General features: G+C 32.3%; 1 protein-coding gene across 3 annotated transcripts in view; it reads right to left on the bottom strand.

The window, feature by feature from the left end:
- The window catches only part of LOC134721769 (C-Maf-inducing protein-like), a 68,122-nt gene extending 54,554 nt beyond the window's left edge, over window positions 1–13,568 (bottom strand). For 2 of the 3 annotated variants that reach the window (XM_063584975.1, XM_063584976.1), the window contains exons 1-2: window positions 12,932–13,568; window positions 3,797–3,937 (exon numbers count right to left, since the gene is read on the bottom strand). In XM_063584975.1, the coding sequence (XP_063441045.1) occupies window positions 3,797–3,937; window positions 12,932–13,342 (552 nt within the window). In that variant the 5' untranslated portion in view covers window positions 13,343–13,568. The remainder of the gene's footprint in view (window positions 1–3,796; window positions 3,938–12,931) is intronic. The other variant, XM_063584977.1, reaches the window with a different exon arrangement.
- Window positions 13,569–17,162: the final 3,594 nt, after the last annotated feature.

The raw sequence follows: 17,162 nt of genomic DNA, 5'->3' as shown, positions 1-17,162 counted from the left end.
ACTAAATTCTACAGCACCTCAGTTAAACCCAGTTTTTGTCAGGGTTTATGCTACTCAAAGACTTCTGTGTAAATGTCTTTCCAACATTTCTCTAACTGTCAGAGTGTATACTTTTATTGTTGACTGATGATTTTTCATTGCACCCTTTATATTTTGTTTTCTAGGTTTCATTTATTGACAAAAGCCATTTAAATATAGAATCAGAAAATATCTAGTCAATAACCTGGTGTATAGTGGAGATAGAGAGACATTAATTAGTAAAGTTAACTACCGTCACATACTAATAATTACATAATCAATTTCTATACTAGATAGAAACACTTGACATCAGACCACAGAAAAAAATATCTCTGGAACTAAATGTCTTTCCTAACCATAAATCAACATCAATAGCTATTTGTTGTGTAAAACTCCCAGCAAACCAAATTTATTGCTGATCAAAATAATTTTCTTTACAAAATCAATATAGGTATAGGACCACATCAAAAGAAAATAGTGATAATTGGTGCATCAATGATAATTTGTATTCATAACTGGTGTATGATATCAGATGATGACAATACACTAATGGGCAGACTGCTCTTTATTGTTACTGAAAAACTCAAATCACTGGCTGGCCAACTGTCAGGTGGAATTTAATTTGTACAAGATAAATCGTCTTTCATGAAAAACATTTGGTCATGACAAATTAGGCCATTCCAGACTAACTGAACTTATTTCAATCAAGCTGTGTATAAATCATCTAACTTTTTCATAACATATTTACCAGTGTGAGATTTCTAAGAAAGAGGGACATTAATTGGTATAATATAAATGTCTCAAATGATAAATGTTGGTCTTAACAAATAAAGCCTTTTTGCGGTTAATTGAAGTAATTGCACTGAAGCTGACTGCTGTGTGTAAATTATATAAGTTTTTTTTATAATTTGTCAGTGTCTTACTTTTTAGAAAGGATAGACATGTAAATCTACATACTAGAAAAGAAAATTAATGTTTAATATTGGGCAAAAAAAAACTAAAAGATTTGCATTCATTATCAAAGAGAAAATGAGAGGGTTTGACCTTTACAGACTCTGGGATATGGCGTTTTAAAGATCTGGAATTTTGGGATTGATCCTTTTAGTTTGAGTTTTTTTGTGTTTTTTTTAGGTCTTAAAGGTTTTTTTATTGCAAAAAAAAGTTTATGTAAAATCATGGAGTAAGTGCTATATTTATGGTTCCTTTGCATATTTGTCTGGTATCTGAAAGTTATAAATACACAATTTATTTTACTTTAAATGTTGTTTTTTTTAACATCAGACCAAATATGTGCCTCACTAATGAAGATGTCTCTTAGTTAAATTTAAAGAAATTGTTGGCTCTCCATCTTGTAAATGATAGATGTTACATGGTATGTGGGAGGTCAACACAGCTGAGATATTGATTTTCAGAAGACTGATCATTTAAAACTGTCAACAGATATAAAATCACAATATTGATTACTGAGCTGGAGAACATATGGAAATAATACATTAGGGTTTTTTTCAAAGGAAAACAAAATCAAATTGTTATTTCTACAACTTTTATGATTAGAGCGTCACTGAAGAGATTTTTTGCATGTCTGGCTCAGCATGTATGTATGCCTACAGCACATGATAAACTATGATATAAATATCCTGTTTGTAGTGTTGGTAGGTTTGTATCATCAGTGTGATCAGTTTCATAAACAAAAAATTACCACTAAAGTTGATCCTATGTCATGAGCAATTGGCTGTTTCAGAATCTAAAGCATCATGGGGAATTTCATTGTTCATACCTCAAAGTGAAAATAATGTTACATCATTGGTTGCATTTCCATTGTTTATAGTGTTTTAAACCAATCACAACGCTTTGGTGTAAGCTTTTGAAATTACTACCCAGGATGCATTAGATTCTGAAACAGCAAATTCAGTATACTAATAATCATCTTAAGTATTAGGTTTTCTTTTTAAACTGATAGTTTGTTTTTTCAAAGACAAGGAAATGTACTTTTTTCTAACATACCACTGAAAACTGTTGTAAGTAAAATCCTTGCATATTTGCAGTAGACTGAAGGGTCTACTGGTCACTAGTATGTTTTAATGACTAGGATATGTATTTATTTCTAACATTTCCACTGTATCCTGCTGTTAGTAAAATACCTGCAGACTTGCAGTAGACAAATGGTAGACTGCCAGTTTGATGACTGACATAGTTTTTCTTTTGAACCCCTCCATGTATATATGGCTAGGCTTATTTGTCAATGTTTTAGGGTTCAAAAGTAAGTCCTTCAGTTTCTAGGAGAATATATCTGAACAATATATATACATTAATGATGTATATTTCCCTAAAATTGCCTTTCTTTTCCCCAAAAACACTGATTTTTACACTGAGGTTTATTATTGTGTAACATTATACATGTACATGTAAAGGTACTACACACATGCAAACATTATGCTGCAATATATATTTCTCTTTATCATGTAACCTCACCTTTTTAATGATTAAATATTATATAGGTTAACGGGTTAGCAAACTCAGATCAAATTAAATTACTCCAGAAATTGAATTGTCACATTATCAGTTTTCTATTGTAGAAGTCAGTAGATTGATTCACGAAACACTTGAGGGCAGCACTGCTATTTCTGTTCACAGAATTGATTAATCTACACGCTCAGCTACAATGTATACCAGGGCAATACAAACACAATCCAATGTTACATTCTTGTTTAATATTGTATACATTCAATCTTCGTAGTTTGATTGATCACAACCCCAAAGTCATATTTTGTTTTCTGAGTAAACACTTTTTTAAATTATTTTTTATAACAACTTGGGACTTTCATGTACATGATGTATTTGGTTTATATATTGACAAATGTAATTTTATTTATGTCATTAAATAAAGAATAACAAATATCCATGTATTTTGATATTACAACAAATAGCACAAGTCATGCTACTGCAATTGAATCAAATGGTATATTCTAATGCAATTTGGATGTAACATTTTTTTTTCATTGGCTAAAAGTTGCCGTCAAATCCACAGTTGACCAGGCGTAACTAAGGAGGGACCCGCCATTTTGAATTGATGAATCAACAAATGTTCGATTACTACTATATAATCCAAAATAAAACAACACCTACTTCGAATTCGCCGTTTTAATGTAATTTTATCCGAATTTGAAGCGTACAGGTAACGTAATAACCTCCAGTTTGTAAGTTTTCATTTGAATGACGTCACGTTTAGCCATGACGTCTTTGTGCCAAAATCATTCATGAAGTTTCGCAGACTTTTTGTTATTTGACAAATTTAGACATTTTTTCAAGTTTTATCGTATTTTTTCTTTTTGTAATGCATTAGAATCGGAATAACAGTACTGTAGTTGAAGAGTTGCCACCGTCAATTTTGATTTGACAGTCGCAAATCTCCGTTTTACTGTCTCCGCTACGCGTCGCCAGTAAAACTGCATTTGCGACCGTCAAATCTACAATTGACGGTTGCAACTCTTCAACTACAGTACTGTTATTCCTTAAATGACATGTATATCTTTGCCAAAATTGCAATAAGTTCTGAAATAATTTTCGTTAGTGTAAATCTGTATAAAGAGGGGGCGAGACATTCAAGATCTAAATAGTCATGGTAGAAAGGATTTAGGGCACAAATCTACAAACAAAAATATAAACCTCTGTGACCCAAAAATCAGATAGAACTTTCTTGAAATTGACGGCTCATATCAAAATGACCAAGCATGGCTTAAAAACTATTATAGAAATAAATTTGAGAAAATAAACATACATTTGTACAAACCTGCATCAACAAGGATCCGTCAGGTATTGTGATTCGTATACAGAATTTTTGGCCAGCGTTCCACCTGGATACAATATGGACATCCTCAATACTTGAATACAGCACAGAACTATCCATCATTCCTGTAGGCTATAATATAATATCAGGTTCAATTATACAATAATGCAGTTACAAGTATTATATTATAGCTGTAGGCCACCTTATTAAGACCCTGCATTGCTCACCTAACAAATTTTAACTTGTATATTTGATTGCTCTAGAGAAAAGATTCTGACAAATTAACCTACATTTTTTATGTGGCCAATTTTAAAGTTAGCTTTAAATCAGGGTTATAGCTGCTAGTGATGGCCACTAGCAGCTATAACATTCTTCAGAACCAAATGGAAATCAATGCTGTTGCCACCTTATTTATACATTTGTTGATGGTCTTTAAATAACCATGTTGTTTTGTAGGGAATGAGAGGAATTGCATGACTTTAAGTTATTATTCTTTGTTGACATATTTGCCCTGGAAAAAGACTGAAGTTTTATTTCTGTGATTCAAATATATGTTCCTTCAATGTTTTCTACCATGCAATAATTTGGACATAATTATAGTAAAATTTCTTGTTTACTATCATGACTATCTTCACTAAGCAACTATAAATAGCAATTTGAAGAAGACTGAACTTAAAATACCCCTTTCATAAATCAGATGCTAATGTTAACAATGTAGCAAAATGGCTTCCTGTTAGAACTAGCAAGCTAAATGCATCACTAACAAAATCAATATCAAATAAGGAAATCTCACAAATGAAGCATATCTGTAAAGTTCTAAGCTTTAAGTTTAAGTGTATTCATTTTACTCATGGGAATCTTCCTTGTTTAGTGTAAACATTGCATTATAAAAACAGTAATAATAATATATTTTGTTTTGTTAAAAGATAGTGAACACAGTCACATTATGTAGTTATTACAATATTGTTTTAGCTAGAATCAGTAACAACATGGATTTCAAGAAGAGACATATGATAGTTGTGTTATAATTCAATCTGTATGATACTCTTCTTCATAATCTGAATTTTTCATATGAAAAATTTAAAGCACAAAACAGTTAAGACCTAGGCCTGAAAGCCTACTTTTACTAAAACAAAATTACTATAAATAAAGGCAACAGTAGTATACTATAAACCATACTTATCATGGTTATTTTAACCAATACTATTTAAGCACCTAACCTTGTCTGGTCAATGCATGATTTGTTTCTCACAATTTTTATTACTTTCATAGTAATTTATTTGCAAGTAATTCAACTGTTATAAAGGGTATCTTTTTTTTTTTTTAAATTTCCTTACAGCTCAGGTGTTCAAAACAACAATTTAAGGTCAAATCAAATGTCTAAGAGAACTTTTCGTATCTAAAAGTACATTGAACAACAGCAGCTGCAGCCTCTAAGGAGAAAAATCAAAGTGATTGAAATCAACAGAAAGATTGGAAGATGTTGTGTGCATAATTTCAATCATATTAATGATGAGTCTCTCATTGATTATGGTGGTTAACAACAAAATACCCTGCTTTACTGAAGTTGTTAGAATGTTACCCAAAAAATTGTAGAAAATTAAACATTATTTTAATGTGTGTCAAATACCCTGCTTTACTGAAGTTGTTAGAATGTTACCCAAAAAAATTGTAGAAAATTAAACATTATTTTAATGTGTGTCAAATACCCTGCTTTACTGAAGTTGTTAGAATGATAACCGAAAAAATCAGTAGAAAACATTAATTTGATGTGTGTCAAATGTCAGTCACTCTGACTTTAACTAAATTCGTAAATATATTTTTTACAAAACCATGATCACAGTTTCCAGTTTAAAATACATGTATACAATATATTAAAGCATGGAGATAACAGATAAAGGAACTAATGCAACAATCACCTTTGTGGAACAATTAACCTGTTCATGATTGGCTGGTTTTTTTTTAGAATTCTTCATGTAGAAACAAAAATATAGGTTTGTTTTAACTTTTATTTTGGTTGCTTTTTGATTTAGATAAAAATTTAGTCCTCCTGAAGATAAATGGTTGCAACGTTTAACTGGTAGGGTAATTTTCATTTCCATAAAAATATTACTATAATAATTAAACCTACTTCCCATGCAAGACCCTCATTGTTAGTCAAGGTCTTTAAAACCCACCCTCCTCCACTGTAATATTTTTGTTCTATCGTTTAAAGATGGTGAATTTGAAAACATATATAATCTGCAAATTCTTTAATAGTTTAACATTTTAATTTTAGTGTGTGTTATTTTTTTCTTAAAACATTTGTAATTTACAGTTTTGATGCGGACATGATGGACTTACATGTATCAAAGGATTTGATTCAATTTGGATTTAGAAATTTTACGGAAACTGACTTTTGAACATCAACTTTTCAACAATAAGCTAAGCCACTCATCTTGACTGCAATCAGAGGCGGATTTAGGGGGGGCCAGGGGGCCTGGGCCCCCCCTTTTTAGGAAAAAATTTGGTTGCTTATATAGGGAATCACTGAAGCGTGACTGGAGCGGGCCCCCTCTAAGATCAGTCAGTGGGCCCCCACTTATGAAAAATCCTGGATCCGCCACTGGCAATTCTATTTTACAATCAGATATCACTCTTCAAATTAAACAAATTATTTCCTGTTTTCAAGTAAACAAGTATATATATATATGCCACGGCTTTATAAAGCCCTTCAACAGTTTCATGCTTAGTACTAAAAGTTGATACATTTCTGACATTGTTCTTAAAAAATATTGTTTATTTTCTGCTGCTAAAATTTGGGCAAAATTATTCTTTTTAAGGAATTCAAATGGATAAAACTAGAGGATATCGAAAATCTGACAAAAACTCCAACACATGACAATTCCAGCAAACATCCTTAGATCTTAATGTGGGTTTTGTTTAATTGAAAGCTGTAGTCGTATGATATTGTGACCTATTGTTGTTAACCTCTTGACAATTACAAAATGTATACTGCATCTTCTTATTTCATATTACATGGAACAAATCATGAAATGTACATACTTCAACCAGGTTCACTGCAGTACATGAACATCAGGGGCGGATCCAGGATTTTGAAAAGGGGGGGCGAAGATTTCAAATTTCGCCGAGCAGAGCAATGCGAAAAATTTTTGGGACCTTTTTTGGGCTAAAAAACATAAAATAAGTGTAATTTATATGCAATATTTAGACGGTTCCTGGCCTGGATCATGTATATTTTATAGTTGCTGTAAAGTGTACGGGTTGGACATTTTTTATGCTGTATTCTCCCTATTAATTGTCTATCATAAAATGTATGTACTGATATATTTGATGTATACTTCTCAGTAAAAAATAGACATGGAAATTCAATGAAACTTACAATACGACTTACACGAGTTAAAAAAGACTAACAAGCAGTTATTATCAAAATATTTGATTGATTAAAAAATTATTTCACCGGTAACCCAACATAACTTAGGGAACCGAAGTGATGGGTTCCAAATCCATCAAAGACTACGAAAGTGTCTGAAATGACAACTAAGTTGTGAAAGACGATCGACAAATAGAGACATAAAGGTCACACCCAGCAGGCAGGTTACAGTCTTGTCTTGAAAAAAGTATTCAATGAGTCTTGAAACAAGAGGCTCTCAAGAGCCTGAATCGCTCACTTTAATTTTTTTGATTAAATCTCTCATCAATGATTATTTTGGCTTTTCAATTTATTTAAATGTTCTTTGAATCGATCTATTTTCTTATGATCTATTTTAGCCACAGGAAATAAAATATAAAATTTATACTAGATACTCTGAAACTTATCTAGCCTAAGTTTGGCTGAAATTGATACAGCAGTTTCAAAGGAAATGATTTTTAAAGTAAGTCAACATGATGAACAAATTGTGAAAAAAAGTCTTTAAAGGGCAATAACTCCTTAAGGGGTCAATTGACAATTTTGGTCAAATTGACTTCACTTATTTGTAGATCTTACTTTGCTTAACATTTTTGCTATTAACAGTTTATCTGTATATATAATAATATTCAAGATAATAACCAAAAACTGCAAAATTTCTTTAAAATCATCAATTCAGGGGCATTAAACCTGCAAAACCAGTTACCCGATTCAGCTGAAAATTTCAGGACAGGTAGACCTTGACCTAATAAATACTTTAACTTCTGTCTTATATGCTCTAAATGCTGGAGTTTTTGAGATATAAGCCAAAAACTGCATTTTAACCTGTGTTCTATTTTTAGCTGTTTTTTTATATGACGGCCGTGTTTTTTGACGAAATAGAAAATAAAACACAAACTTTATTTTATACACCCTACTGATCATTCAGTTGAAGTTTGGTTGAATTTGGTTAAGTAGTTTTAGAGGAGAAGATTTTTTAAAGTTAGCAAATATGATGAACAAATTGTGAACAATTGTCATTAAAGGACAATAACCCCTTAAGGGGTCAATTGACAATTTTGGTCATATTAAACTTATTTGTAGATCTTACTTTGCTGATAATTTTTGCTGTTTACATTTTATCTCTTTCTATAATAATATTCAAGATAATGACCATAAACTGCAAAATTTCCTTAAAATTACCAAGTAAGTGGCAGCAACCCAACAATGGGTTGTTTGATTCAGGGCTGATAGATCTTGACCTAATAAACAATTTTTACTCCTTGTCAGATTTGCTCTAAATGCTTTCGTTTTTGAGATATAAGCCAAAAACTGCATTTGACCCCTATGTTCTATTTTTAGCAATGGCGACCATGTTTGTTGATAGATCAAAACTTCGGATACAATTTATAAACTAGATACCCTAAGGAACATTCAGTTAAATTTTGGAAGTATTTGGCCTAGTAGTTTCGCGAGAAGATTCTTGAAATAGTTTACGACGACAGACGACGACGACAGACGACAGACGACGACGACAGACGACGGACGACGACGGATGCCAAGTGATGGCATAAGCTCACATGGCTATGCCAGGTGAGCTAAAATGTATTCAATGAGTCTTGAAAAAAGTATTCAATGAGTCTTGAAAAAAGTATTCAATGAGTCTTGAAAAAAGTATTCAATATTTATAAGTCCGGAGAAACAGACTTTCCAGTCAGACATGCAAACCCCGGTCACAAAAAATACGCCTGTTTTTGTCTCGCCTTGACAGAGTCAAAAAGCGAGACATAGGTAAGCTGTTTCAGGGGCCGGCGACGGCGTCAACAATGTATTAATTTGTGATTAGCTCAGTTTTATGGGGAACCACTAGTGGTATGTCAATGATAATTGGTATGCAGATGTATTACCATTGCCACATCTCATTGCCATGGAGATTATTTGGCTCCGCCCCCTCAGTCATGGTCTATTGACTTTGAATGGTTTGCTTACTTTACATGTATTAGTTTGTGATTAGGTCAGTTTATGGAGATCCACTTGTGGTATGTCAATGATAATTGGTATGCAGATGTATTACCATTGCCGCATCTCATTGCCATGGAGATTTTTTGGCTCCGCCTCCACAGTCATAGTCTGTTGACTTTGAATGGTTTGCTTACTTTACATGTATTACTTTGTGATTAGGTCAGTTTATGAAGATCCACTTGTGGTACATTAATGATAATTGGTATGCAGATGTATTAGCATTGTCACATCTCATTGCCATGGAGATTATTTGGCTCCTCCCCCTCAGTCATGGTCTATTGACTTTGATTGGTTTGCTTACATTACATGTATTAGTTTGTGATTAGGTCAATTTATGGGGATCCACTTGTGGTAGGTCATTGATATTTGGTTTGCAATTGTATTACTAGTAGCATTAATTGGCACAATTCATTGCCAAAATTACAAAAAGGCGAGACATATCCCTGTGATAACAGTTTATTATTCATTATGTTCATTTCATGTTATATAATTTTGTTGGAAATTTTCGTTTTTAATAACAAAAACGTGGACAAGACTATTGTACTCAATCCAGTTACGGCCAGAATTTTTGTTTAAGGCAAGAATCAGAGTCATTTTTTTTCTCTCAAATATCTCAGACTGCCTGCTCAAATCAAATGGTTCGTACACGAGACATGAAATCTTTCTGGAGCTTATACTGACTGAGGATCATTATAAATTCAACTTTGTTATTTATAAAATAGGCTGGGGCATTTGGGATTAAACATGTTTTCGTAGGTAAATAATATTGTGGATTTTTTTTCATGAGAGTGTAATAGTCTATAGAGTATTTACTATTACTTTCTGTTTGGTGGAATAGTGACATAGAAGTCAATACTTTCTTGCTCAATCCTGTGTCGCTTTGAAGGTTTCCTGATTGTCATGACATTCTCAGCCCAAGCAATGTGTATTACTGTAATTTGAATTTTAAAATGACCGAGTGCCGTTTTTTCAACGCACTGGTCAACTCAACCATAGCAAATCACATGACTTTGACAATCAATAAATACCAGCGAAAAATATCTTTATAAGAAAAGAATTATCTTATAAAAATTAAATACTCGGAAAATGGCAAAGTTCACGAAGTCTAGTCTGATCATTTTTATCAAACAAAAAACAACAAAAAGTCCGAGCAAAGGGGTACGCCCTCTACGCCCCCCCCCCCCCCCCCCTCTGAATCCGCCACTAAACATTACACCTTACTGAACATGAAATTTTTACCACTAGGGGTTCAGCAATGATCAATCAATTAATTACATATTACTGCTGCTACTAGTTCATGTGATACATGTATTAAGAACATAGCAATTGAAAAGGCCCTTAACCCCAATAACATTTAAGTATACACCGGATGTTTCCGCAAGCATTTATGATATTCCAAAATATGAAATGGATATGTCAGATCTGTACATGCTGACTAGCCTACAAAACTTGAAGACAGGACATATTTTTCACAGTTTTCCATGTGTCACAGTATATTAATATTCCACTTAATATAAAAAAAGAAGATGAGGTATGATTGCCAATGAGACAACTCTCACTAAAGTACATGTGTAGTATCTTTAAATGCAGACTAGCCTAAAAAAAATTGAAGACAGGACATATTTTTCACAGTTTTCCATGTGTCACAGTATATTAATATTCCACTTAATATAAAAAAAAAAGAAGATGAGGTATGACTGCCAATGAGACAACTCTCACTAAAGTACATTTGTAGTATTTTTACACTGCTCCGGAGATTTATAAAAATTTAAGCATATTTAAATACAAATGTATGATTACAGAATATTTCCATCGATTTGATTAATTGGCCATAACGATGACACAGACAGCTTTTAATTAGTTTTGTAATTTTTATAAAAACTGTAATACCTTATATACAATGTAGCATGTATAGTATGAATAAATACATACTTTAATGGATATTGTTTTAAAAAATAACACAATAAAAGTTTTCATTTCCAGAATAAAAAGGTTGAGATTTCCTTTTAATGTCAAATGTCACTTGTAAAACTGTCAACAATTAGGCACAGGATATACGTGTACATGTATACCAATGTACCATGATAAATATGTTTCTGTTCTACATGAAGATACAGTTTCCGTTCACATCTGTCATATTACTTAATCTTCAGTTCACAGATATTATGTTAACATGTTAAAATTCATGTAAAATGCTTTACCTCATGTGCAGACCCGCTGTATGTTTTCTTAATTCACATATACATTTGTACATCATGATCATGAACATGTACAGTAACACCTACATTGTACATTTTACATTGTAACATAAAAATTAGGGTTTTTTGCCCAATCATTTATATCATTTAAAATTGATCTATATAAAAAACGAGAAACAAGAAACACTTATGAACCACATCAACAAACAACAACCTCTAAACATCAGGTTCCTGACTTAGGACAGGTGCAAACAAATGCAGGGGGTTTAAATGTTTTTAATAGGTACATTGTACCAACCTTCACCCTTTCATTTCAGCTCCTTTTATTGATATTATTTTAGGCCTACATTTGTATATTTGTATTAAACTTTATGTTATAAAGGCCACTTCTTTAGTATGCAGAGTCCCAATGTTACAAATGTTCTATGGTTCTTTGGGTATAAAACAGAGGTTATACATACCAATTAGTCGTAGGGACATTAAAGCATAGCAAAGTAAAGAGAATATCACTTAACTGATTGTGTTTACCAATTGTAATAAATCTAGCTTGTCCACTCGGCCCACCCATAGGAGTGGGCATGCAATTTATTTTGTTAAATCAAGACTGGCAAGTACAGTCAATTGAAAAAAGCAGATAAGCATTTGTAATTACTGTTTTTACATAAAAGATTATAGCTAGGGTGGGCATGGGTGGACTGCCCACGGTGGGCCGGTGGAAAAATCAAAATCCACCAAGGCTGTTGTGTAACTTAAGAAATAAGCTACAATGTACTACAAAATGTATATACATGTATAATGTAACTGAACTGCTGGATTATTCTGACATTCACTTATTTATAGTATAAATGATAAAAGTAATTCACAAGGAATTTAAAATAGGTTTAACTTATAAGTTATTAGTTATTTTTACTAGACTGATGTGCAAACAGATTGATTGCAAATTTCAGTAATAATCCAAAAAATTATAATATTTTTACAAGCTTTTATTTTACATTTAACAGATAACTCGAGGATTTGTATAGTGTCACTATACAAATCCTTGGTTTTAACTATAAAAAATGTTAACATGTATTTCATTTGAATGAGACACACCAGAGGTACAAAAAAAATGTATCCTAGTCATTGAATACATTTATAACTATTTTAAAGATGTCATTAATTTAACATGTACAGTGTAAGCCCTGGGACTAATACATTTAGCCACAGTTTATCCGAGGTAAGAGTACAGAAAAGCCGTTTACTGTTTATAGTTTTGACTATAGGAGAAAAAAACAAGGATGGTTAAAGCCTTGACAATTTGGTTTCGATTTCCGTAAACAACGAGGAATTTGACACTTAACTTTAATATTTGTTCATATTTAGCCATTGGTATTAATTAATTGACTAGTACGAAACAAATATCACCTAACTACGCAGACACATTAAAATGTACTTTTCACAATATTGATTCAATATTTATAAATATTGATATTTTCACCGTCATGGTCCAGTTGTATCCCTGTAAACAAACCAACTTACCGTGGCAGAACATATTTCTGTTTTGTCCAGATAAATTTTGTGTACTTCCCACCGTCTTAAATATCTGGAGTTCATAATCTTACTGACAATTGTTCGTGTGTGATTTAATTTACAAATTGGGATATCTCCTTCATTAATTAATTTATAACGCGGTCCCTGAATCGGTTTTGTGTTAACTGAATTCTGTGAAATCAAACTAGTGAAACTCGTTCCGCTGTCATTTCTTTCAAAGATTCGTCTATTTTCGAGAGGTGTTATCTCACAATCCTCATCTTCCTCCTCCTCCTCATCATCGTCCTCAATGTTGTCTCTTTCCTCTTCATTATGATCATCGTCATTTGAAATGTTGATCGTAGGCGCATCATCGGCTGTGCTATCCTCGCACACATCTGCGATCCCGATGGTCGCCATGTTCACTAATTCACCCTTTTCGACAATATTTTCCCCTGTTACTCCACTAAAGGCCACTAAAGGGTTACAATATCTGTAAATACAAGCCAGCTTGATCGTTTTCCGGTGTCACCCGTTATGAAACTGTCGTTCTTCTTACATTATCCACGAATATCTCTCCATTAATTGATGGAATACACAGCCATTGTGATTCTAATACACATCCAATATTGTCCATATCACGTGACTAGTGACGTGAAACGGGACATTGTTTTCATATTTAGCATAATGTGTATTCATTGTATCCAAGTAAATTTCTCTGTATATCAAAAGTTCACATTGTAATTATTGTAATCAATTTAAATTAAGTTTTATTTTTTACTTAGAAAAATATAATACAGTCAGTCTAAATCACAGTTGTTAAAATATATAAGACCAAATTGCTCAGTATTGAATTTTCAGCAATTCTACCGTATTATCAGAGACATAATTTATAATCTAATAATTGTTATCGTCTCCTCCAGGTCCTCAATGCTCTTCAACTTTGTATTTGTTTGGCTTTTTAACTATTTTGATCTGAGCGTCACTGATGAGTCTTAATATGTAGACGAAACGCGCGTCTGGCGTATAAAATTATAATCCTGGTACTTTTGATAACTATTCATTTTCGTATATTTAATTCAAAGGTGTTTTTTTTTTTTTGCTAAATACGTTGGGAGCATTTTTTAACCTCTCAACTTTGAAAGTGGGGTTGGATATTGTCAACCGGCTCTTCAGAACATGAAGGTAAAAGAAAACACGAATTTTAGATATATCGACGAACTTTATAGTATAACACTAGCTATTGACTTATTCAATTTTGTTATCACCTAGTGTTTACTCTCCATATTATTTTTTCTTTAATTGCATGAAAGTTTAGACTGTGCTTTCATGTAAAATAACATTAATTGATGACCACGCCTTGAAGCATTCAAAGCCGAAACATGGGTTAATTTGAATCATTATTTGTCACGACACGTGCAAGAATTCAATATATGCCCCCTATTAGTTATTTACTCTAAGCTGAGACTATTATGATCTAAGTGGTACACACTTAAAGGACCCCATTGAAAATAAAAGCGGAAACGCTTTCAATGTTTGTCATTGGAAAGGATACCTCTTAACTCTTATTGCAATTTAGCCTTGACATAAATGATATAGTTCATATATACGCATCTTATCAACCTTCATTGGTAGAAATTCTTGATTTCGATCCCTTTTTAATTTCTGAATTTTACCCTTTTACCTTTACAAGGCGTGTAGAATATTGATTGGAAATAGAAGCAGATTTCATGTAAAACGTATACTGAAAACGGAAAGGATTTTGTAATTTTTGCAAATAGTATACATGTATAATTATATAAAAGCCTGAGAGGAACGGTTACTCCGACGCCTCTGTCAGCTGACCTAGACCGCATGTTTTCCAGGTCATTTAAAATGAAAGATGTTGTCCATGTTACAACAAAAAAGTGTCACGGTAATTATAAATTCTGTATTTATTTTCTATTTTGATATAATCAGATATAGGGGGATGTGGTGTGAGTGCAAATAAGACAACCCTCCATCCAAATAACAATATATAATCAGACTATATAGTCATGATAGTAAATTTTAAGAAAGTCACTTTTTCAGGCAAAAATGTGAAAAAAGTTGCATATATAGCTTGATGATACGTGCACCAGTGTAACCATACTGATTATTCACTTGATACTGGACTAGAACAATAATTCTATTGGTCCAAGCTGAGTATCGTTTATAATTTGAAATATCAAAGTTACAGAAAGCCGGCTCAAAGCATACATATTCCTACAGCAATATCATAGAATTTTTTTTGAAGATTCAAAGGAGATGGTTTCGACCAATTTATAATTTGAAATCATTTTTTTTTTTCACTCTTTGCGAAATTTACGTATATTCTACATGTTCTACACATTCATTCATCGGTTTTCCGGATAAATGAATTGAAAGATATTGGAAACTAAAAATGATTCATGGATCGTTTTTCGATACTCATTTGCAGTTCGTCATGCCCAAGTTACAAGTTTTAACTGTTTATATAACTGTTAATAACCTTATTATGAAGCACGAAAACTAGCTTACACTTTATTTGTAAGGATGTAAGACTTGTTAAGAATTTTCAGCGTAAAATGAAAAGAATCGGATGAATTTCGCACAGGCAGCTTTTTTCTGAGACAAGTGCCTATGGAATTTCGTTTTAAAAACCCTAAGTCATATTCAAATTTTCAATCTTAGGTTGTTTGTTTTTAAATTCCCGTATCTATGCCTACCGCATCTTTTAAAACATAATTTTCATGGTTTTGGATATAAAGAATGTTTAGCTTTAGCGATCCTGAAATTCTTCAGAAAGTGTGTGCTGAGAAAAAAATGTCGTGACGTCATACTAATTAGCCTTTACCGTTTTGACACGCCCACATATAAATACATAGTAAATGTATATTAAATTTTTACAACTGTTACTCGTTTAATAATCATTATCTTCATACCAAGCCATAAATGAATGTATAAATTGTCATGTATTTTGTTCAGATCGAACATTCATCTAGTGTTTCGTGACACTGTAGATCTAAAAATAAAAACCTTTCCCGCTTCAGACTGTCGTCAATTTTTACGTGACAGTAAAAATTAACATAAAGAAACTGACTTGAATTCTTTAAATAGATAGATGCTGACAATTATTGAATTCAACAGTCGTAAATTAGTGAGGCACAGTGAAAGAGTGCATTTACAAGGGAATATATATTGGGGTTGGGGATAGAGGTCCGTTAACATGTTTTAAACAAAACCTCGATTTTGGCAGCAGTTAACAAAAAATGCAAAAATGCTAATAACAGTTAACACAGTGGGTTGCTTTAAATTCATCTCAGATAACAGTTAAAAACACAAAAAAAGAGGCCAAAACAGGTTAGCATTAAAAGGGTATTCTCCTCCGCCTGCATATATCTTTTGTATATAAAACTGATAAGCAATAACATAAAATGAAAACAATGCCCGTTTACAACTACCAACGCTTTGCGATGATAATTGCTTCTCTGGAAATATCATTTTTTTACCGTCATATTAACTGAAATATTATATTGTACTACACGTTTGCTTTTTTTCCCTAGGATATTTGCGTTTTTTATGGACATTTTCACTTTTTTATGGACGTTTGCAATTTTTCATAGGACATCTGCGCTTTTTTATGGACACTTGCGCTTTTTTATGGACACTTGCGCTTTTCTTTTCCTTTTGTCAAGGTCTTGCTTGTCGTTGACTCTTCGTGACGTCTTTACATGCACTAAATACGTTGGATGTGAACGGAGGATTATAAAGTCTGAGAAAAGTGAATTAGTTTATTGTTGTAATTTGCTTAGAACAGACTATCAGTACGCGCGAGTAGTCTCTGCGAGTAGTATCTGTCTAGTCTTTTTAATGGCAGCTTCTTTGATCAGTTGATGAGTCGGATTCTTTTTAACTTATTTTCATAAGTTGCTCATATTTTGTACTAGTCCAGTCAAACTAACATTTAACCTCAAACTAATTGCAACAGAAAATGTTTTAGTTCTAATCGATAGCATTATGCCCTTTATATACACAGAAAAAAGTCCCATAAAATATAACTTGAGGAAAACTCAAAATCAACATTTTTAATTTCCTATGGTAACTAACATTGGAAGGGGAGATAACTCTTTCAAAAATGCGTCTTTTTTGGTCATATTTTTGTTGTTTTTCTTGAAATTTATGTACAGTATGATACTTTGATGGGGTTATAAGTTTGTATTTGACTGAAATATATAATCTT

Source organism: Mytilus trossulus, chromosome 6, assembly GCF_036588685.1.
Source record: "Mytilus trossulus isolate FHL-02 chromosome 6, PNRI_Mtr1.1.1.hap1, whole genome shotgun sequence".
Classification (NCBI taxonomy): Eukaryota; Metazoa; Mollusca; class Bivalvia; order Mytilida; family Mytilidae; genus Mytilus; species Mytilus trossulus.
Note: the sequence above shows the minus strand (reverse complement) of the source record. Positions and strands in the feature narration are given on the sequence as shown.